This window comes from Thermobia domestica, chromosome 18, assembly GCF_964235325.1.
Source record: "Thermobia domestica chromosome 18, izTheDome1.hap1.1, whole genome shotgun sequence".
Taxonomy (NCBI): Eukaryota; Metazoa; Arthropoda; class Insecta; order Zygentoma; family Lepismatidae; genus Thermobia; species Thermobia domestica.
The window spans coordinates 11,597,463-11,621,856 of NC_137471.1; the positions used below are offsets into that span (position 1 = coordinate 11,597,463).

At 39.1% G+C, this 24,394-nt stretch overlaps 1 protein-coding gene across 1 annotated transcript in view; it reads right to left on the reverse strand.

Annotated features, from left to right (window-relative positions):
• The window catches only part of Rgk3 (Rad, Gem/Kir family member 3), a 145,521-nt gene extending 129,207 nt beyond the window's left edge, over positions 1 to 16,314 (reverse strand). The window contains exon 1 of the mRNA XM_081746750.1: positions 16,251 to 16,314. Coding sequence (XP_081602876.1) covers positions 16,251 to 16,314 — 64 coding nt within the window. The remainder of the gene's footprint in view (positions 1 to 16,250) is intronic.
• Between the last annotated feature and the right edge of the window lie 8,080 nt (positions 16,315 to 24,394).

Below are 24,394 nucleotides of genomic sequence, written 5' to 3' on the forward strand. Positions count from 1 at the left end.
AGACAAGACGAAACAGTTGTCTCCCATACAGAGAAAATAAATTAATGGCATCTCCAATTAATCAATAGGCGTGGGAGATTCGAGTTCGATCTTCGGTGGGGGGCTGCGATGGCTCAGTGGTAGAGCGTTCACCTCTGGTGCATGGGGTCACGGGTTCAAATTCTGCTCCCGCTAAGTGAACTTTGTGGTGGACAAACACCGTGTGCATGGGTTTTCTCGGGGTTCTCCCGTTTCCTCCCACTTTCTTCATTCCACCATTTCATTCATTTCTCACAATCACCGTCCCCTTTTGCCTAACCGGCATAACCGTGGGACGTGAAACTCAAAGATTTCATTCTTTTTGATCCCCGGTGGAAGTTCATGTGGTTTGGATCCCACAATAAGTTCACGTTTTATGTAGCCTCGATACTCAAAGAGACGCTAAACACAAATCAAATCAAACCAAATCGATAATAGCAGTATCGCGTTTCCTCTAAAATAAGATCGAACCTATTTTTAGGTAACCAAAGGACGCATTCCGGTTTTTATCTATTTATACAAATATCGAGGCTTTTATATATCCAAAAGATAAATTCGGGTTTTTATCTATTTATACAAATATAAATATAGCATCTTTCTACATGTATTATGAGTATATCACCAATTTTGAGGTCTGCAACTACTGGGCCAGAGTATGGCTTAGCGTGATTGCACACGATACCGACAAAATAGGAGGAAGCCCCGATAATATCGGTGTCGGTGTCGGCGTACTTTGCACACGTCGCCGAAAATATCGGTGGAATCCCCGATAATATCGTTGCCGGTGATGAGTGAAGTAAGCGACACACACAATATATTCTGCACTGTTTCCATAAATCTTCTCCATATATGAAAACAAATAAAAGTAATAATAATCGGGAAAATTATTTTTTAAAACAAGGATTACAAAAACTGTTTTGAAGAGGTGTGGAGAACGGTACAAAACTTAGAAAAAATAGGCCTATGCCTAAACATATTTAGATTTAACAGTGCCGTTTTAAATATAAGTCGTAAACATACTATTTTTGTTTCGATGAGAATTGATGCTGCGGTACATTGCAAACTATATTCGTTTTTAATTTTTGTTGAAACACTGTTACATATTGTATGTATGTATATTATTTTGTTTTCCATGCAATTAACACTAATGTCATAGTAGATTAAATTATAAGATTCGAATTAGTGATTTTGTTTTACATTGCTCCATACATACACTGGCGCAAATCCCGGGGGGATGAAGGGAACGTGTCCCCTCCAATCTTGGAACTGGGGAGGTTTCCCCCCCCCAATAATCCGATTTGAAATGTGTTTTTTGGGGGAGAAATTTGATTATTTGTGTCCGGTCGCCAGAAAGGAAAGTGAGATGAAATTAATGTCCACTCAGAATAAGCCTCGAAAGTGCCCGCCTCCCAATGTTAAAGACAACTCTGCTCCCCTGATCCTCCACAGCATTGTTTCTCGACTGATCTTACCCGTCCCCCTCCCCAATGTTGAAGACAGATTTGCGCTGTTGCATACATACCTGTCGTTCCTCGTTTCTTTTTGTCCATGAACTCAAAATCCTGGGCAAGGCTTGCATAAACTTCTCGCCATGGTTTTTGTTTTCCAATTCTGTCCTTGAAAGAGTCTCTTATCTTATCCCATATGCAAGGTCTACATTACACAAGTTCAATGTGGGTTAAAATATGGAATGGAAAAATTCTTGCCATCTCTACCAGTCACTGTAGCTAAATTGCAGAACTCTATGAGGGGGTTGATCCCGGTACAAAGGGAAGTGGATACATAGTTTTGGTCTTTGTTTTCAATTGCCCTTCCACAAATTCTTTTTAAAAATGGGGAATTTGAGATAGTTTTGGGAGTGAGAAAAAACATTTGCAACAAGTGAAGCATGAAGTCACATCCCTGTTGTTGAGATCGCAATCAAGAAAATGCCAAATGAGTCACTTGTCCTTGAAGCTTTGCAAAGAGTGTTTGATTGTGCTGGTTTCGTTACAAAATAATAATAATCCTATTTTGACTTGTCAACAAATATTCTATTCAATCATTGCTTATTGAGTGGGACCGGGAAAAGTGATCTTGCACACAATTCTGATGAAAATAAAAGGAAGTAATAATAATCAGGATTTTTTCCATATGCTTATGTTCACACAGGCACGTAGCCAGGATTTCGTGAAGAGGGGGGGGGGGTCCGCGACATGAAATACTGTGGTCATCACACCAGGGGCTTGATCATTCTAAACTATTTTCTGGAACATATATTGGTTCTTTTAGCCAGGATTTCGTAACAGGGGAGGGGAGGATATGAAATTCTGAAGGCCCAGGAGATTGATCAATCTAAACTACTTTATTATCAACATGTATTGGTTTGTTAGGACAATAAAGTGATGATATGTTAGTAAGTATTTTAATAAAAAACTCTGAAGAAATCTCGAGTAAAATAATAATAAAAAACGTACTGAAAAAGATTTTACAATATATACGTCCTTCCTCTGTTTATTCAAATATAACAATTTTCCTTTCATTATGACCTCAACTATTATAAAAAGTACATATTCAACAATGTCTTATAAACTACTTTACAATAGCTGCATTCCTTTCTCTGTTGAATTAAATTCTAACAGAGATTTCTTTCCACATAATTTTTTGTTTGTATTATTCCGTCAACTACTGTCGGTTCTAAATGACAGGTTATTAAAGGAGCAGTAGAAAATTGTTCTTGAAATAACATGTTTGATACTGCAAGGATGCGATGACGAAAAATTATGATTAAAAAAATGGCCACACTGTTACACAACGGCACTATGCTTTTGGAAGCTTAAAATCTCCCTGACTAGTAGCAGAATCTGAGAATTCCGTAACTTTTCTTGAAATTTCAAATTCCCTGACTCTTCCAGGATATCTCGCTTACCTCGCCACCATGTATTGCAAGTAATACATATCTCCTAATAAGAAAGAGTAACCAAAAGCTTCCTGTAGTTTTTTTTAACGCTGATCCTTCTTTTTCTCATTTCATTTTGTTTCGTCCTTCCTTATTTTTTTCATTTCCGGTCTCGAAGGGGGGGGGGGTCCGGACCCTTCGGATCCCCCTTGGCTACGTGCCTGATTCACAGTGTATCAAACTTTGAAAATTACGCTTAAATTAATTTCCAAAATGTATTAAAATTTAAATGCATTAATAGATTTTAAAATATACCATCAAAGAGTGTTGTGTGTGTGAGAAAGAGAGAGAGAGAGAGAGAAAAAAAAGAGTGGAAAATAATCAAGAAATTGGTTATCTAAATTTCCTATATTCTATTTGGTAATAGCTATTTAGAGGGAAACCAGTACTTTTCAGACTTCCCACATTTTATACTTATTTAATAAAAGGAATTAGCTACTCCAAAACAGAGACTGTAAAATATAAAAAGCTGTTCCGAAGTTGTTTATAGGACAAGATAATAATAATATTATTATACAATTGTAATAGAAAAAAATGGAAACAACAAAATTCCAAAGATAAGAACGAAACAAGAATACACAGCGCCTTGTCACTCATTCTCTTCATCTAACACAGTGGCCGGCCGACATTATCGGCCGCATGTGCATCCAATCATAAGAAAACATTGCACCCGACAAAATCGGGGGCTTGGCCGACAGCATCTACGTGTCGGAGGATCGGTCGATAATGTCGGTGGCGTGTGCAACCTACGATTTGAGTACATTGAAGTCGATTTCACCGCCGACATTATCGGCGCTTCCACCGATATTATCGTTGCTGTGTGCCGTATTCTTGGAGAAGGGCATATATTACTAGCAATCTCACAAGTTATGCCAGGGCTTATTTTCTAGTTGGTTCTTATTTTTATAGAAACACAGTAACAGGAAGAAAAAGGATCCTTATGTGACTTTCTTAATAAAGCCGAAAAGACGTTACCATGTAGGAGCACTTTGTTTTCGGAAGTTTGGTTTCAACAGTTTATAAGACTATGTAAATAAGTTAGGCATAATCAACATATCTTTAAAGATTTATTACTCAATAACCTAGATTTTACCTTTATGTACTATGTATAAAATTATAATATTCAAATATGCACCACTATACATTTCGTAAACTTACATGTTATTACGAAGTATTTTTTTTAAATATGATTCTGTTAATTTGAATAATTGGCAACTCTAAGAAAGGGTACTATGATGAGAAATTCTGTAGTCACTGGAGCATGAGCAAGCTTAACCACTTCAAAATGAATCATCTATATATTGTGCGTAGGGTACGAGACGCAACGATTAAAAAAAAAAAAAAAAAAAAAAAAAAACTACTAACTAACTCTATTGCCTATGGAACCCGGAGGTTGAATACCGATAAGCAGTCGAAATTTGATTAGACGCAATGAAAGGTTAGGAGGTAGTACTGAAACATAGATGATTAAGAAAAACGAATAGATGAAGTTTACATTTAAAAAATGCATAAATTAAACAAAAGTCAAATGAAGGGCCAGGGGGAAGAACGCTTTCAGTCCCAAAAAAAATCGATATCTCCAACACCAATTTTCTAATTTGCTGTAAAAATAAGTTTTTCTTTACATATATACAATATTTACCTTGATATAAACTTGAAACTATTTTTCTAACAATGTAATTACAATGGTTATTTAATGAATAACTTGCTTTTTTTCCTCTCCTGAAAAATTTCATTAAATGGACTGAAAGCGTTCTTCCCCCTGATCCTTCAAATATTTCAAGCTATGCCTTACCTAGAAAGAAGAGGAGATGTAATATTTTCTTGCTTGTAGAACATGTACTCATGAGTCTTATTACAGTATTCAATATAATTTGGAGTAGACACGTTCACCACCCACTTAGGTTCTTGATACAGCCCTAAATTCTCTTCGTTTCCCTCCTATCTCATCGGTATTGAAAGTCATTGCTAGTTTTTTTTTCTTTCTTGTAGGATGACACGAGAATTCAGGGGTGCATGATGGGCCTAACAGAGAGACAGGTGACCCTGCTATAATCGTTTTGAATCCTAGATCTTGCGGATACAGGTTCAACATGGCAACAAAATATTACAATGAAGGGTAAGGGGGAAAAAGAAGGAATGTCACAAAATTGCATTTTCGAGAAAACGGCGTTTTAATATTGCAAACCGCGTAAGAAGAATAGGGTTAGTTAAATCTTTTGCCCATTTTATATGGACATTTCTACATCTACGCATGCATGGCATATACAGTCAAATAGAACCAAGAGTCACCAACAGATAGGGCAAAGCACCCGAAAAAGCACATACATGGACATTCCTTGTTTTTTCCCCTTACCCTTCAACTTAATTATAATTATTCTATTTTAGCTTCTCACTAATAAGTAAGTTGGGCTTAATTTTACATAAGTGTACTGTAACTACAAAAATTACAGTCTCTACACTAATTCAATTTGTTTAGCTTTACATAGTTTTCAGATTTTTATGTACACAATAGTAATAAAAATAATTAACACTTTAAAAGCAATCAATTTTATACAGATAGATACAATACAGATATTTAAAAATAGAATAAAATGAAATTTCCAGTTTAAAATTCGATAATTTGAAAGTGAATTTTTATGAAAGCTGGAAGGAAACGGGGAAAGCTCTGAGAAAACTCATGGGAAAACGATGTTGCCCACCAGAAATTCATACGATTTGGGATCGAAGGGCCTCTCGGACCAGATGTGAGCATTTTACCACTGAGCTACCGCGTTCTCTCCTCCTCCTTCTTAGGTTTGAGCTTCTGATGCACTTTGGCGGTACCTACAAGACCATCGATTTTCTTATGACCGATAGGTTGCTTCTGATGAAATACGTGTACCCGTTTACACGCATCCAATTCTAATAGTTTTCAGAGCTTTATTCATCAGCGGTACCTCTTTTTGTGCCTCTACTTTTTATCTGGAAGGAAGACTTCGATTCTTTCTTCATTTCGTGGATTTATTTTCTTTTTTTCCTTTTTTTTTCAACTTGTGAATTTGTCAAATGATAAAGATTGGTCAAATGATATTCTGCGCTAATGATGATTTGCAATTAAATTTAATTTTTTTGTAGACAATATTTTTCTAACAAGGTTAGGAAAGGGGGAAACGAAACTCACCTAAACAATTTATATCTATCCCAATATAATTAATATTATCGTCCGAATTTTTTTTTAGAGATGATCGCAGAAATGTTAACTGAAGTTTATTACTATTGTTATTTTATGAAATAAACTATTCCGATAAATATAGCGAAATAATAACAAATAAGATTTTTTCTGAATCTATCATATATTATTACTATTAATGTACAAATTGTTAACAGTGAGCTTGATTATCAACAGTTATTAAGATTCTACATTTCGCCTTTCGTGAAAATTCTACCCAAAAACCCAAATGCAGGCTTCAATTTACTTACCTAATGTAAGTAGGAGCGAATATGGCAAAAGCGGGATAGACATTTTGTTCCTGACTTTTCAATGTTTTATGGAAAATAGAAATTACTCTAGCGTATTAATATACTGTTGTTAGCAAATTTTAGAATATATTTTCCTCATTAGAAGATATAAAGTTTTTAGAGCAAATGTGGATACAATTTTTCTTTTTCAATGTCACAATTTTATGCACCAAATCTAAGGGAGACGGTGATGATGAGATAGATAATAATGGTGGAGTTGTCCCGCGTAGCGTAGTTGCTAACGCTCTCAGCTTTGTCGCCAGAGGTCCCGAGTTCGATGCCTTGCGGGTGCACTCGATCGAAAAGGTGTAAGAGCTTTTTCAGACGAGTCCTGAGTGAAGTATTTCCTCATTCACATCAAACCGGGATAGTACCTAACTTCCGAGTCCCAGGCCTCTTCCTTCCTACCTTCCTTATTTCTTCGGATAATGTGATCGCCGAGGGACGTTATCCCCACATGTGATGGGTTTAAGGCGTTAGATACCGGTGATGTGGGGAATATGTATAAATAAATAAATAAATAATAGAATGACGAAAGTAAATAAAAACACGAAAACCCTAAAGAACCACGCATGAGGTGTCTGTATACCACAAAGTCCACTTGGAAGAGCTAGGATCAAACCACGGACTAGAAGCACCAAAGGTGAGCGCTCTACCAATAAGCCACTGCGGCCGCAATGCGACAAATGTAAAGCCTAACATCTGCAAACCTTCATGTACATCAAAAATGATCATGGTGCCCTCGCATCTGAGAGTTTGTCTCTGAAAAGATTATCACTTACTCCTCAACGCCGAGGGCATACTTCTTGCTCTTAATTTATGTTAATTAAAACTTGTTTTTAATTTATGTTAGTGAGTGTTCTTGGACATTGAATAAAACAATTTTAAATTATATAATATTTTGAGGAAGGGACATGGACGTTTGGATCTTTCTGGGTAGGTCCTGATATTGACAGGATCTACGAACATGTGGGAAACGAAATAAATAAAATTTGTGTTCCATTTCAAAAAGGAAATAAAAAAAAAAACATTACGGAACAGTTTTGATAGATGTTCGAGTGCTAAGGAGGCAAAAATAACTTTTCCCAATTTTCAAAAAAAATATCCTAAAAATCAATTTTGTAACCTTCAACTTTGAAGGCAGTATATTATAAGTTTGAGTGATATTAGACTTAACTTCATTTATACAATAGGTTGTTGGAGTAAAATTGTTTATTTCAGTTTCTTTTTTATCAGATCTTTTCTATTTATCAGATATAAATTACTACGTATATTACGTCTATGTATCCTCGTCGCCAAAAGTGCCTTTACATCGCCGTGACGGGTATGTGACGGCGCAGTACACCAAGGAAGGGATGGTTGCATAAGAAATTGTGATTAATTTTGAAGAGTTTTTATTTTGACTAGGGAAATAACGTAGGTATAGGGAGTAAAGGCACAGATTTGAACCGTCAGTACACTGCCATCTCTGAAAAGATTCGTATTCTCAGTTTTTCAATTTATTGTCTTATATGTTAAATTAATAACTGCTAACAATTGCTACTAGCGCTTTTTACTCTTTATTTCCTACGACATGTTCGCAAGACACTTTTCTAAGTCCTAAATATGTGCGTGAATTATTTCATTCGCTTCACTGACCTTATTTGAGAATGGAATCTAATTACACTGAGCGTGAATATGTTTCGCTGTCGTCAAGCAAGGGCCGTAATAAACATAAATAAGGTTCGTATTATTAAATAAAACACAGAAGTATTTATTGTATGTATAGCACAATATAATACAGTAACTAAGAAACATGATAATCACTAACACCAGCAGAATTTTTTCCAACGGGAGGGGGGGGGGGTAAAAGGCCCATATAGAGTTTTTCGATTTATTGCCTTATATATATTGTTTAAATTCATAACATTTATAATTGGTAGCATATATCTTCTTACTTTTTAAAAATGGCCGCTGTAGCCTATTAGTCAGAACATTCATCTCCAGACACGATGTAGAGAGAAGAGAAAGAAAGAGATATGACCAGTAGCGTAACTAATTTTACTGCGCCAGGGATCGATTAATAATCAATTTACTCATACCCGCCGCCTGCCCCAGGAATTTCAGCTGCTGTGTTATATATATGGTTCTATGTCAAAAGGGCCAGACAAAAGGGCGAGGAAAGGGCTCAAGGCAAAACGGGCCCACGTCAAAAGGGCCCTGCGTCAAATAGACCCGTGTCAAAACGAGACCCGCTACAGAAGAGCCCGAGTCAAAAGGGACCTGGTCGAAAGATCTCCTCAACAAAAGTGAACGAGTCAAAACGGCCCCGCGTCAAATGGATCCGGCTCAAAAGGGTCCTGCGACAAAAAAGACCCGAGTCAAAAGGGTCCTGCGTCAAACTTTCTCGAGTAAAAACGGCCCCGCGTGAAAAGAGCCCAGGTCAAAAGGTATCCTGTCAAAAGAACCCGGGTAAATGGCCACCCGCGACAAAAGGCCCCGACTAAAAACAGCCCCGGGTCATAAGATCTTCACGACAAAAGGCCCTGTGCCAAAAGGGCCCGAGTCCAAACTGCCCCGCGTCAAAGGGAGCCGGGTCAAAAGGGCCCGCGACAAAGTGGCCCTGGGTCAAAAGAGGCCCGGTCAAGAGGGCCCGCTCAAAAGGGCCCGAGTGAGAACGGCTCCGCGTCAAAAAGGCTTGGGTCAAAATGTTTCCGCGACAAAAGGCACGAGCCAAAACAATCCCTGGTCAAAATGATCCGGCTCAAAAGGTCTCGAGTTTAAAGGGCACTGCGTCAAAAGAGCCCGGGTCAAATGGACCCCGCCTCAAAAGGTCCCGTTTCAAAACAGCCCAGCGTGAAAAAGGCCTTGGTCCAATGTTCTCCGCGACAAAATGACCAGATTCAAAAGGACCCCGTGTTAAGAGGGGTAGAGTCAAAAAGGCCCTACGTCAAATGGACCGTACCAAAAGGGGTACGCTACAAAAAGGCCCGAGTCAAAAAGACTCGGGTCAGAAGGTCCCGCGACAAAAAGACCCGAGTCAAAACGGCTCTGCGTCAAACGGGCCCGAGTAAAAACGGCTCTGCGTGAAAAGAGCCCTGGTCAAAAGGGCCCGGATAAAAGGACTCCACGACAAAAGTGCCTGAGTCTAAACGGCCCGGGGTCAAAAGATCTCGACGACCAAAGGGCTCGAGTCTAAAGGGCCCGGGTGAAAGGGTCTCCGCGAAAAAAGGGCCCCCGTTTAAACGGCCCCCATCAAAAGGGCCCGGGTCAAAACGACTCTAGTTAAAAGGGCCCTGCGTCAAAAGATCCCGAGTCAAAAGGACCCCGACTCAAAAGGGCCTTATGTCAAATGGCCCATGTCAAAACGGGCCCCGCTACAAGAAGGCCTTAGCCAAAAGGTCCGGGTCAAAAGTCTCCGCAACAAAAGTGTCCGAGTCAAACCGGCCCTGCGTCAAAGGGTCCCGGGTGAATAGGGTTCTGCGAGAAAAAAGACAAGAGTCAAAAGGGCCCTGCGTCAAACGGGCCCGAGTAGAAACGGCCCCGAGTTACAAGAGCGCAGGTCAAAAGGGCTCGGGTAAAAGGGCCTCGCGACAAAAGGCCCTGAGTAAAAACGGCCCCGCGTCAAAATTGCCCGGGTCAAAAGGGCTCGAGTTAAAAGGGCCCTGCGTCAAAAGAGCCAGGGTCAAAAGGGCCTGAGTCAAAACGGCCCCGCGTGGAAAAGGTCCGGGCGAAAGGACCCCGCGACAAAAAGACACGAGTCAAAAGGGCCCAGCGTCAAAATTGCCCGTAAATACGGTCCACGTGTAAAAAGCCTGAGATGAAAGCAACAGTGGAAATCAGGCATGCACAAGGGGAAAGTATCCCCTTAGTAAGTTGAAGTGTTTGTGCAAAAGATGGAAAAATATCTGTAGTTATTAGTAACAAATAGGAAATTTGAATGGTGAAATTAGTTTTGTTTGGCTGTTGATTGTTCTGCAACAATCGCTATTGCTTAAGTCGTTCTCCATTAAAGTTTGTTTGCACTTCCGACTCTCTGAGTTTGTATTCTTGATACATAGCCTAATCAAACTCTATCTATTATTGACTTTCCCCTTAGTTCTAAAATTTCATTTCTACCCCTGGATCAAAGTATAGAATGAAAAATATTCTGTGGAAAAGATTAGTATAATGTTGCTGTGAGAAGACATATGTGGATCTGTATACAAGTCATTGGGACAGAACAATAATAACGACATGCGTAGACGCACTGATTTGGAGTGGATGTTTCCTTCTGAGTACTCATATCTTTATAGGGAATATATACTTGACACAGCGTACCATTTAAATCTGCGCAGTACGTGAATTCCGCCATATTGCATATCACACAACATTGTTTTAAATGTGAAAGGTTATGATTTTACACTTCAACCTAGGCTTGAATATTCTCCCAAATGAGAATGTGAACTCATTTTTTACACATCATCTGTTTGGGACAGGGAATGCTATGTTTGACATATGTATCTAATAGAAAAAATGTATTGTGACAGGGCAGTAACAAAGAGACGCATGAACGGAGTAAACGAAAATGTTACAATTTGGCATTGGTGTAGAAACAGCGTTAAATGATTTAGTGTACATCATGGCAGCCATCTTGAATTCCGTATATTGTATACCACACAGTGGGTAATATCAATAAAACGGAGAAGTCACTCGTTATTCCCTAATTTGTAGTAGTTACTCGCATTGGTATCAATAAAAGAGAACTGAGCACTACTCGTCTCGGCTGACCTCGGAGAAGCCCCGCCCTTCTAAAGAAAACACACCTCTATTCTCGAGCCGAGTAACTATTTCGCGTTTGATATCAATAAAAATCCAAGACTCCTCTGTGATGCTAGTAACCTCTCCAAATTTGTGGAGCAAGCTAAATAGGTGACTCCGTGCGAAATATGGCAGAGAATATGATTGTTTTACTACGTAGAAAAACTTATAAACTGCATAGAAATGTTAGAAATGGAGATTACAAAAACCATTATAAGTTTATGAAAGAAAATGTAGAGTAGTTAGCACATTTTTTAAGGAGAATCAACCGAAATTCGGGGTGGTGCACTACGTAATGATGAAAAGATGCGGGTTTTCTTCAAGGGCGCCGATCCTGTGGGGGCCAGGGAGCCCGGGCCCCCCAAAGCTCATGTGGGCCCCCTATTGTATTTATGAATATACAATATTTGGCATAATTAGAGTGCAATTTGTCTTAAAATCCTGATATATGTACCTTCTGCATCTGAATGCCCCCCCCCCAAATTTACAGAGAAATCGGTGCCCTTGGTTTTCTTGCGTTACGTGAGTGATCCGGGATTCCAGGTCGGAATGTCAGGGGATTCTGGTGTGGCTCAAAGTACTGTGTCTATGACTACCTGAAAATGGATTGTTTCCGGAAGTGTGCGTAATATGCAAACAGCAAAGGCAGAGTGGCAAGAACAATATACATTTCCTGGTGCTATCGGAGCACTTGACTATACACAAGTAGCATTAAAGAAACCTAGTATTTTGGAGAGTAATACGTTAATAGGAAGAGCTATTTCGTGGCTAAGCGGTTAGCGTACATGCCTTTGGCATAGGAGACCCGCGTTCGATTCCCGGCAGGAGCTCATGTGGTTCGGATTCCACGTTAATCAGTGGGTTCCGTCTCATATAGGCACGCTACTGAAAAGGACGTTAAACTAATAATCAACTCAACTCAACGTTGATAGAAAGGGTGTGTACATGAGAATGTATTTGTTTATGTCAAGGCGAAAGGGGACAGGTATGGTGTGGAAAACGCAATCAGATGGACGTGCTTTATGACGTGAGTGGCTAGACTTTTTTAAAAAGAAAACAAAGGAGTCAAGTGTCTGATTTCGTTCTTAAAGCCAAACAATCTACAAAGACCTTGGACAACACGTGATATGCGCTTGTCGTGTTAATCTTGATATTGCTGGATTCGAATCAACATCCATCAGCTCAAATAGGTTCATTCCCGTAGTTTCAGTGTTACTTTCTTCTATCCCGTTTTTTCTTCTCTTTTATTTTTGTTTTATTCTCGCTCGAATATTAAAGATTCTCTTTTGAATTTGTATCTCAGTTGTAGATGTATTTGGTATTTCGTTGCATTTCACTGTAATTACCTTCAAAGTTTCGGCTTTTCTTCGTTTACTTTCTGGTAGCTGTGACTTTGAAAGTACCATTATAAACTCTTTTATAATACAAATGCACTTTGACTGAAACTGTTCTTGCTACCTGCCCGTTCCATGGCGTTTAGGATACTACGCCATAGGTTAAAAACAACGAAATTACCGCGCGACGGATGGAAGAAATGAGTAATCACTTCTTTTATTGATACGACTCACTACTACGCGTAGAAGAAACGCAAGTGAACGTTCATAAATCTGGAGCAGTCTAGACCTGAGTAGTGGCTGGTTTTATTGATACGAAATTGAGGGAGGAGATTACTCCAGCTGTAGTTACTCCGATTCACGAGCAGGACTTCTCAGGAGTAGTTACTTATTTTTATTAATATCACCCAGTATTTCGAAATAGATAGAGGTAGATGCGTGTCACATAAATTGATGCTAGAATCTTCCTACAAATTACCTTCATTGTCCGTTTCAAAAGCATTGGAGTCTACATTACTTATTATTTCCGTAATCCTTCGGGCGCGAAAATACGCCACTATCATAACCACGAGTTGTCCCGGTGTTATTCATACCCAAAGGTTAACTAAAAAGACGAAGTGAATTCTAAGTAATTACAAGAAGGGTGTTCAAACAGCCATACACACTTCCACTGGCTAATAGAAAACGGAGAACAAAAATAGCTACATGTTTTTTTTTCCTTCTCAGTACTCATATCTTTATAGGGAATATATTCTTTAAAAACATATAATTTAAATCTACGCAGTACGTGACCCGTACCCACGAAGGTGACAAATATTCGTGAAAAGTAAACAGAAGGGAGTAGTTTTATGTTGCTGTTGTTTCCTTCCGTCGCAGAAACTGACCTTGGTAGGTGCGAGGCAACCAAGACCAAAGTTGTCTCCCTGACTGAACGCCTTGTAACAAGAGAGCAGCTATAGTTGTCCATGGGTCTCACGTCTCATAGTTCTAAGTATTTGCAGCTATACAGCGAGCTGTGTGCGCTCTGTGCCACTCTATGTCCCCCAGCTGTGGCTGTTTGCGAAAATATTGTTTGATTTTCATTGGGGTAAGGCAAGACAATCTCAAGAGAAACCCTTCACCGTAGCGAGTGACGTCACACAAAGTAGTGATAGGCAGGCGCACAATGTGCTGGGTGGAGACACGAGAGTTTTTTTTTTTAAAGAAACACGCCGTTTTACAGACATTTTTGTAAATCATGATATATAAACAGGATGTTTCAAAACACCAACAACGTTTGGAAGGTGATTCCTGACACCAAGATAAGACAAAAAGTATAGACCAACCTAGGTGCACAAATGCTTCCTTTCGGAGTTATAGGCTGTCGAAAACATGAAAAAATGAACTTTAATGGTCCATAGCCCCAAACCTATGGGACCTAGTCGGGTCAAGACTTCACTTAGGAACTAGCGTGTACTCTATCCAAAAATACATGTTTCAGAATCGTGCGGTACTTCCGCAACAAATTTTATAGAAGGAATTTGGCTACGGGCATATAATTTGAAACACTCACCAACAACCTCTATAAAAAATGTCGCGGAAGTACCGCAGGATTCTGAAACATGGATATTTGGATAGTGCACATATTAGATCCTAACTTAAGTCTTGACCCGATTACGGTAGGTCCCATAGTTTTGGACCTTTAAATTTCATTTTTTCGCGTTTTCGGCAGTCTATAACTCAAAGGAAGCATTTGTGCACACAGGTTGGTCTATACTTTTTGTGTTATCTTAGTGTCAGGAATCAGCTCCCGAACGTTCTCGGTGTTGTTTTGAAACACCATATATATAGTAATTTTGAATGATACGCACTAAGTGCTAAGAAGATATATATATATATATATATATATATATATATATATATATATATATATATATATATAGAACTTAAATCCTATCACATTAAAATTGTTATTGTCCGCAGAATAATGGTAATACAAAACACACGTATTATATAAAAAAACAAATTCTTAGAAATTATATTTCTGACAAAAATTTCAAGAGAATAATAGGTTAGTAGGATTTATAACTACGGGTTCTTGTAAAATCTTTGCATCATGCTAGATCGCATAGAGAATTTTTCGTTTAAATAAAACATATCTGATTAGAAAGAGATTATACTTCAAAGAGAAATATTTAAATTCAGTTTAACTTTTAAATACTTGATGAATCAAGCAAATGCAAACAAGTGGCATGAAAGGTATTTGAGAAATTTAGTATTTGGAGAAGCAAAAAAGTAATGTGCAGGATACAGAAATTTCTAGCGTCGTTTCGGAAACGAGACGAGAAGTGTATGTTCATATAGGAGTTAAGACAAGAAGTGTATGTCCAAGTTAGAGACGAGATGAGAAACGACAATTCTTGTCTCATTTTTGAGACAAGATATTTATCAAGTCTCATGGGCAAAAATTCACTGAAGTCTTAGACACCAGTGTTTTAGTATTACATCATTCATAGTAAAAGTTCATAATTTATAACAGTGGTTGTACGAACACAATGAAGAGTAAAATGAAATCTTTCAGTTTTACGTCCCACGCTTATGCCGGTTAGGCTAGAGGAGACGATGATGATGAGAAATGAATGAAATGCTAGAATGAAGAAAGGTAGGAAACGGGGGAAAATTAATTTCTAGATAAAATTAAGAAGAAAGCCAAGGCATAAATTTATAAAACGAGAAGAGAAATAATTCTTCGAGAATAAAACCGAGACGAGAATCCAACACTTAATTTAAGAGACGACAGGAGAAAACTTTATTAACTGAGCCACCGCAGTCCCCTCGTGATATATATACTACTGCGTTATATTCAGCTGTTGCGTTATATATATATATATATATATATATATATATATATATATATATATATATATATATACAAACAGTATACGAAGTTATTTTTATTAAGAAATCTAAGTTTTTACTTATCTTTTTCCTAAGTTATCACTACATACTTAACTCGTAACTACTATCGTGGGGTCAAATTTGACCTAGCACATTTCTAGCTGTGGACAAAATATATATATTTTGTTTCACTGAGGTTTCAGTCGTCTATTCTCAGTTGACCTTGCTAGGGGGCCGCGGTGGCTCAGTCGTAGAGCGTTCACCTCTGGTGCATGGGGTCCTGGGTTCGATCCGAGCCCACGCAAAGTGAACCTTGTCCTGGATAAGCACCGTGTGCCTGGGATTACTCGGTGTCCTCCCATTTCTTTCCACTTTCTTCATTTCACCATTTCATTTATTTCTCATAATCACTGTCTCCTTTATCCTAGCCGGCATAATCGTGGGACGTAAAACATAACGGAGGCAATTTTCAGTTGATCTTGAGATCTCGTAGCGACTAGGTGTTCGTGTCCATGCGCTTTGTTGTTTCGATGTTTTCGGACCTCTGGGGTCGAAATTTTCTCCAGGATAGTACTTGCGCTATCTGTTTTCTGCATTACATTTTTTCTGTGGTTTTCTTGGGGAGTGTTACGGAGGTGTGTGCAGAACTCCGAGCTAGCAGATCGTGCAGAAGGTGGTTTCTTGCAATTTTCTACAGAATATTGGACGTTGCATGCTTAAATATTCTTGTTTTTTACCATCTTTCCAAAGAACCAAGAAGGCTTCAGAGGCGAGACTTCATGAGGAGTATTCGGATGACTCACATTCAAGATCACCTAAAATTAAGGGGCGAATACGAGACACTTTCTCGTAGGCTTCGGCAGTCATTGTTACGACTAACTGGTGCGAACATCAATGAAGACCGTCCGCAGACAGATTCTCCAGCTAAAAGGAGGAGATGTGCTATTTGTCCTCTAATTGATGACAAAAAAAAAAAACGTCCTTGGATTTGTTCTGTGTGCAACCGAAATGTGCACAAGGGTCATTCAAGAAAAAACACTATATGTAATGACTGTCAGTAGAACAACTAAAATGTCTTTATTTGTTCTGTATCTAACGGATATGTGATTAAGACACATTTAGGGGTCGTCCACATATTACGTAACGCGGCAAAGGGGGAGAGGGTTCGGCCTTGCGTTACGAAGCCTGACAAGGGGGGAGGAGGGGATTTAGGTCTTTGTTACGTTACACTTTTTTCTGCTGTAATTTTTATTTTTATTCTCAGATTTATATGCAATCTTTTAAACAAATAATTTTATTCAGTCTTTTCTTTTTTTATAAATTAGCTAGAATACTCGTCTTCATACGGGGAGAATACGTTTCATTTTGGATATGAGTAGAACCAAAACTGCCACCGTCAACTTACGGACTCCACAAACTATGGATTCGACATAAATATCGGTCATTTTCGCTCATTTTTATATACATCTCCCGTTCCCCAAGTTGCATGGCTAAATTTTAATTTAAACGGCATCGAAAGTGTTACTGTTCATCTCAGCGACCCCAAACACCATGGAATCATACAGAAGAGATTCGAAGACGCACTAGACACCAGCATAAATGGTGGCGAAACCTGCATGTATTACAATACAATAAAACTCCGTTTTGTGGCTATCGCAGCATTGGATTTAGGGAACATGCTTTTTCGGAGTTAGTTGTTAGTGATCGTAACCACCGCCTGAAAATGCCCTCATGTTCCCACTCGTATTACTATTTTTAAGAATGTTATCTGAAACCTTTGATTTGAATCATTACTCATTCTTCTAAGGAATTTTGCATGGGAAACCGAAGCAATTCTTTTTCGTGAAATTATATTTTCCGCGATGGAACGATCCAGGATTTGTAGATCAAAATAAGATATTAAAAACCTAATTCGTAGTTTTTTTTTTAATTTTTGAATTTGAATATTTCTGAAGAAATTGAGTATATTCGCATTCTCGCACTGATTTAGGACAAGAAGAATATGAAAAGAGGTAAACTTAAGTCCGAAGTCCAAAAAAGATGCTCGAAAGCTTGTTCACAAACGAGATGTCCCTCTTCCTCCACATTCACAGCCACTTCGAATCTGTGGTCGACGAGGAAGAGAACTTTGCATCGTCGACACTGGCGAACTTCAAATGCACGAAGCATCCTGGATCCCTGAAAAAGAGGTCAATGTTAGTTCTTTAGATCCTGTTCCACCTTCATCTTCCTTGTCAGTATTTCCTCATTGTCATCATCTGACCGAAAAGGATAGGTGTGATCTCCTTGGGAAACCGACAGTATGCAGTTTTGAAGAATTAGGACTGTTAATTAAGCAATCTTATGAGGTTAAAATATGATTACCATCCTACCATTTTCTAATACGTACCGGTATTTGATTTATTGGCGAAAAACACTACAAATATATTCAGAATAAAAGCATTTTGTAATAAAAGTTCTCCCATTAAAAATAGTGTTTTATTATAATAACTCCCAAAATAAGCAAGATTGGTGAAAAACAAAAATACAAAGGTGTTATGTAACGAACGGGGGAGGGGTTCAGCCTTGCGTTACGAAGTGTGACAAGGGGAAGGGAGGGGGTAAAAATTGGTCAAAAATAGCGTTATGTAATATGTGGACGGTCCCTTAAGACTAAACATTGTGTGTATTGATAGGTAGCCAAGCAGGACCGTAGCCAGCCCAAAAATATGAGGGGGGCGGTAGAAGTTAGGGGGGTGATCCAACCATATGATAGTTCATCACTATATTATAGTAGTTCATTTGCAAGCCTACCGTGAATATTTTAGGAGGACAGTAAAACTTTAGAGGAGCCCGGCCCCCTAGTCCCCATGTGGGTACGTGCCTATAGCCAAGCAACTGATGAAACAAAAAAGCATCAATTGTCAGTTTTTTAAATGACAAGTTACATTTTTTCAGCACTAATAATTGAATGCTTTCCTTATATGAAAATAGGTTTATTTTCATACTTTGTTATTTTCGGATAACAAAAAACTTTATTTCATTTAAGTATGTTGTTTCGCTTTGTAATAATCTATTACTAAAAGACAATTAGTCAAAAAATATTTTGAAAATATTTTTGTCCCCAAAACTAGTTAAATCCATTAAAGTATAGGACTAGTAAAAGGTCCACAATCAACTGCTAATGGTAATACGTTTTAACATAGTTTAATTTCAAAACAAATAATGGGGTTAAATCTAACCCCACGATAGTACTTATGCAGTATAAAAATAACGATATTAGTGAAGAGTTAATATGAATTATGTTAATAGGAAATTAAATTAAAAATAGTTTACTCTACATAATCTAATTTAAGAAAAATAATGATAATAATAAAATAAAATAATGCAATAATAAATAGATGGTAATAAAAAAGTTTTATTTTTTTACGGTAATCCTGGATTCTCTCGTGTTGAACAACATGGCTTTCCTCAATGCTGCCTCCAGAAGGGCGATAAATACGTATTAGAAAGCACTCCAGCTCACATTTTTGGTTAGCGAACCACATATAGAAAAATGTCTCAAATTTATTTTTCAGACCTGCGCCCCTCCCCATCAAAAATTCCTGGATCTGTCCTCGATATCGGTTGTTGACAATTAACTGATAATAGTCATAGCGTACCTTTTGAAATGTTTTCAAACACTCTTTGCATAAGGAACAGTTCTCCGTATTCTTTCTTTCTTTTTTCTTTTCTCTTCATTTTTTTCGTCCTTGCGCTCTTTTACTGTGCTGGAAAGGGACTCCAACTATGAGCAGTGTTTCGCCAGGGCGCTTTAAATTAATAAGTTAAAGCGCCTTGGTTTGGCACACGCTATGTACTGTAGAACAGCGAGCAGCTCTGAAGTTGAATGTTTTCAAGACCAAGGCCACCGTCGCATTTTGATAAGTACACTGTCGCGTGACACCCTTAGGGAGTGAGTATGCCACAGCAATTGCACTGTGTGTTTCCGTATGATACTGAGATATTTCGTTGGCAAGGAACCAAAGACGACTGTATATAAAAACATTAAAAAGGTATACTCGGCCTGCAAGACTTACATGCCGGGCTTTACTTGGATGAATAAGGACAACCACAGTACATGTTGTGGCACGAAAGTTGTAGTCTACGTATCTTATATGCGACGTTGCCAAGTGACGCCTAATATTTGGTGCGATCAGGAAAAGGAAAAAAGGAAATGAAATCTTTAAAAAATGAAATGAAATCTTTGAGTTTTACGTCCCACGGTTATGGAGACGGTGATAATGAGTGAAAGTGGTGGAGTGAAGAAAGTGGGAGGAAACGGGAGAACCCCGAGAAAACCCACGAGCACGGTGTTTGTCCACCACAAAGTCCATACGGCGCGAGCTGGGATCGAACCAGGGATCCCAAGCACCGGAGGTGAACGCTCTACCACTGTGCCACCGCGCCCCCAATCAGGGAAAGGAATCACAGACCAGTGTTGGGCAAAATCAATTGAAATCAATTGCAATTGATCAATCAATTTAAAGTAATTGCTCTGAATTGATTTTAATTGCTAATGATTTCAATTTGTAATTGACAATTATTTTCAATTGCAATTGAATTCAATCATAAAATTTGCAATTAAATTTTCGTCAATTGTTAATTGTTAATTGGTCACCAGGCGATTGAAACGTTTTAATTGTTAATTGTCAATTGCAAAGGGTGCAATTGAAACATTTAGTTGTTAATTGCAATTGGTAATTGAAACTTATTATGTTAATTGTAATTGTTAATTGCAATTGAACTCAGCAATTAAAACTGAAGATAAGAAAGATGTGTGTATATTGTGTTGTCCACTTGTTCCTGTTTTACATATTTCAAATAAGGTACTTATAAGAAATGCTGGATAACTACCATCCCTTCGCCCCCTGGGAAGAAAGCCGTGAAACTAAGATTTTTTAAAAATATATTATGTTTATGGTTCTATCCCCTCGAAAGAACTCTATATGCCCGTCATGCATACAATAGGAATGGGCACGAGCGAGCTCGAGCGAGTTTTCTTTAAAACTCGACTTGACTCGAAGCAGACATCTTTGAGCTTGACTCGAGAACTCGGCTAAAAACATTTCCCCCAACTCGACTCGAATTCGGATCGAGTTTCCAGTCGAGTCGAGCCAATTCGAGCTAAATCCTTTGTGTAGTTCCAAGTACTACTATCTTCAAGTATCCTACATAGACAATATAACTATCAATTATACTACTAGTACTACTATAACTCATTATTATAATAACGTGTACCTGTATAAACATGGAATATAGGCGGCTTTTATCTCAATACTAAAAATTAGTTGACTGTCGATCTCGGTCGTCAAGAAATCTTCAGGAGGCAAGGACATCGGTCACGAGGTTCTAGGTTTGAGTTCAGGATGAGCAACTATTCGGACTGAGCCTAAAATTGTTAAAAGTTATAGGACTCCAGTCAAGAATGTTCAAAATTGCTCGACCCGGGTTTAGAGTTGTCAACGACTCAAGCGGCTCGCTCACAGCTCATTCACTTATCGAGCCGAACCGAGAAGTGAGCCGAGCCAACAGATCATCCAACCGAGCCAGCTCGAGCCGATGGCTCACACAAACCGAACCGAACCGAGCTGATTGCTTACCCCAACCGAGCCGGTTCGAACCATCAGCTCATTTAAGCTGACTCGAACCCAGCCTATGGACTCGTTTCAACCAAGCCGAGTCGATGACTCGTTTCTACCGAGCCGGTTCAAGCCATTGGCTCAATTGAGCCCAGTCGATGGGCCATCCCAACCAAGCCAGCTCAAGCTGTACGCTCAGTTGAACCGAGCCGAGCCGGTTGACATCACTATCCCGGTTGGGCTTCTACTTTGGCTAAAAAAAATGGACCGTTCAGTTCTCAGCATTGATGCTAAGAACTACAAAAAAATTAAATGAAATCTTTAGTTTTACGTCCCACGGTTATGCCAGTTAGGCTAAAGGAGACGGTGATGATGGGAAATGAATGAAATAATATAATAAAGAAAGTGGTAGGAAAGGGGAGAACCCCGAGAAAACCCGCGAGCACGGTGTTTGTCCACCACAAAGTCCACACGGCACGAGCTGGGATCGAACCAGGGATCTCAAGCACCGGAGGTGAACGCTGAGCCACCGCGCCCCCTAGTAAGAACTACAGTATATACTTAGGTCTATATTGGTGCTCACCGCGTCATTAACTTGTTCCGCGACCAACGAATATCGAGGTACTTTGTTTTGCATCTTTTGTGCGAATTTTGTGTCGCTTTATGCGCTTATTCTCACATTTTGTGCATCACCGGAAGTGGGTCAAAATGGGCCTATAAATATGGCGGAACAAGTTATTGCTGTTCTTCCACCAACGAATTTCGAGTTCGTTTCTTTCACATCGTTTTGTGCCGTTTTGTGCGTCATGGGAAGTGGGTTAAAATGAGTCCCCGTATTTTCACGTTTTGTGCGTCACCGGAAGTGGGTCAAAATGGGCTTCCAAGATGAGACGAAAATGATTAAGAGTTCCGCCACTATTGAAATTCGAGGTCGTTAATTTTACATCGCGTAACCTTTTATGCGTCTAATTCGACATTTTGTACGTCACTGAAAGACGGTCAAAATTTGCCTCAAAGGTGGGACGAAAATGACCCACTGCTCTGCCACTACCGAATTTCGAGGTCCTTCCTTTCGCATCGACTACTGAATTTTCGTGCCTTTTCGTGCCCCTATTTCCACGTTTTGTGCGTCACCGGAAGTGGGTCAAAATCGGTTTCCAAGATGGGACGAAAATGATAAAGAGTTCCACCATTGTCGAATTTCGAGGTCGTTAATTTCACATCGCGTACCCTTTTGTGCGCCTATTTCGACGTTTTGTGCGTCACTGGAAGACGGTCAAAATGGGCCTCGAAGGTGGGATAAAAAGACCCACTGCTCCGCCACTACCGAATTTCCTGGTCCTTCCTTTCACATCGACTAGTGAATGTTTCGTGCCGTTTTGTGCCCTTATTTCCATGTTTTGCGCGTCACCAGAAGTGTGTCAAAATGGGCCTCCAAAGTGTGACAAAAATGACCCACTGTTCCGACACTATCGAATTTCTAGATCGTTACTTTCGCATCATTTGTGCCTTTTTTGAAAGCTTTCTGCGCCTATTTCTCGTCTTGTGCATCACCCGAAGTGAGTTAAACGGGCCTTTAAAGTGCGAGTTAAATGGCTCATTGTTCCGCCACTATCGAATTTCGGGGTTGGTTCTTTCGCATCTTTTAGTGCCTGTTTTTGTACGTTTTGTGCGTCGCCGGAAGTACGTCAAAATGGACCTACGAATATAATGAAATAAGTTAATGTTGTTCCGCTACAAACGAATTTGGAGGACGTTTCCTTCACATCGTTTAATGTTTATTTTGTACCGTCCTGTTCGCCTACTTCCACGTTTTGAGCATCACCAGAAATGCGTCAAAATGGTCCATCAAGGTGTGAGGAAATAGAGCCATTGTTCCGCCACTATCGAATTTGGAGGTCGTTTCTTTCGCATCGTATAGTGCCTGCTTTGTACCGTTTTGTGCTCCTGTTTCCACTTTAGTGAGACAACGAAAATGGGTCAAATTGGTCTACAAGTATAGCGGAATAACTTAATGCTGTTCTGTCACCATCGAATGTCGAGGTCGTTTCCTTCACATTTTTATGCATGATTTGTGTCGCTTTGTGCATCAGTGCAAGTGGGTCAAAATGGACCTTGAAAGTGGAATGAATGTCTTTTCCTGCCATATTTGTAGGTCGTCATTGACTCACTTTCGTTGGCGCACAAAACGTGAAAATATGCGCAGAAACGGTAAATACATGCACTAAACAATGCGAAAAAAGCGACCTCGAAATTCGATTTTGGTGGGAGAGTGGGTCATTTTTCTTCTCACATTGAATGCCCATTTTGACACACTACCATTGATTTACAAAACGGTAGAAAACACGCACAAGACGATGTGAAGGAAATGACCTCGAAATCGTTCCTGACGGAACAGCATTAACTTGTTCCGCCATATTTGTAGGATAACATTGAGCCATTTCCGGTGACGCAGAAAACTAGGAAATAGGCGCACAAAGCGACACAAAAATGGAAATTTAGCTTAATTACATGGAAATTTTAAGTTTGTAAGCTTAATTATATGGAAAATAATATACATTTTTCCTTTACATTGGTCTACTTTACGTTGATTTGGGACTTCCAAATTTTATTCTTTTTTCCACTAAAAAGTGTCTATAATTCAACAAGGAAATAATTATGTATTATAATTATAATAATTATCTATATAATTGAATTCATTGTAATTTGGTTCATAAAAAACACTTTACCATTTCGCACTAGCTGTTATGCCCGTTCTTCGTACGGATCAGATAAAATATCAATGTAAACAAACTGAACAACGGGAGAACAATTCTAAAATTGGACATATTTTGTGTATCCAACAACGTACATGTGTTTTCATTCGGAAGACCGATGGGGGCTGAATTTGAACGTAAACACTATCGGCGGTGTCACTATACATCTGAGCAACCCCGATAAATATGGATTCGACACAAATATTGGTCATTTACTGCTACATTTACATGTCCCGGTGAACGCCCCCTCAGACCCCCTTGGTTCGAGTTGTGAAAAAAACCTCTGGCCCCCAACCAATACCGCGAAAACTATGAATGTGACACTAACAACTGCCATTTTCTACTACCTTTTACATATCCCGGTAAAAGCCCCTATGATCATCTGGTTCCAATTTTGAAAAAACAACGCCTCTGGTCCGCAGCCGATGGGGGCTGTATTTGGAAGTCAACGCCTGTGAATGTATCACCATTCATCTCAGCGACAGCGAAAACTATGGATTTGACACTAATATCGGTAATTTTCCATTATTTTTACGTCTCACAATCCCCACCCCGGTGACTCCCGGCCCGCATACAATGGTGGCTAAATTT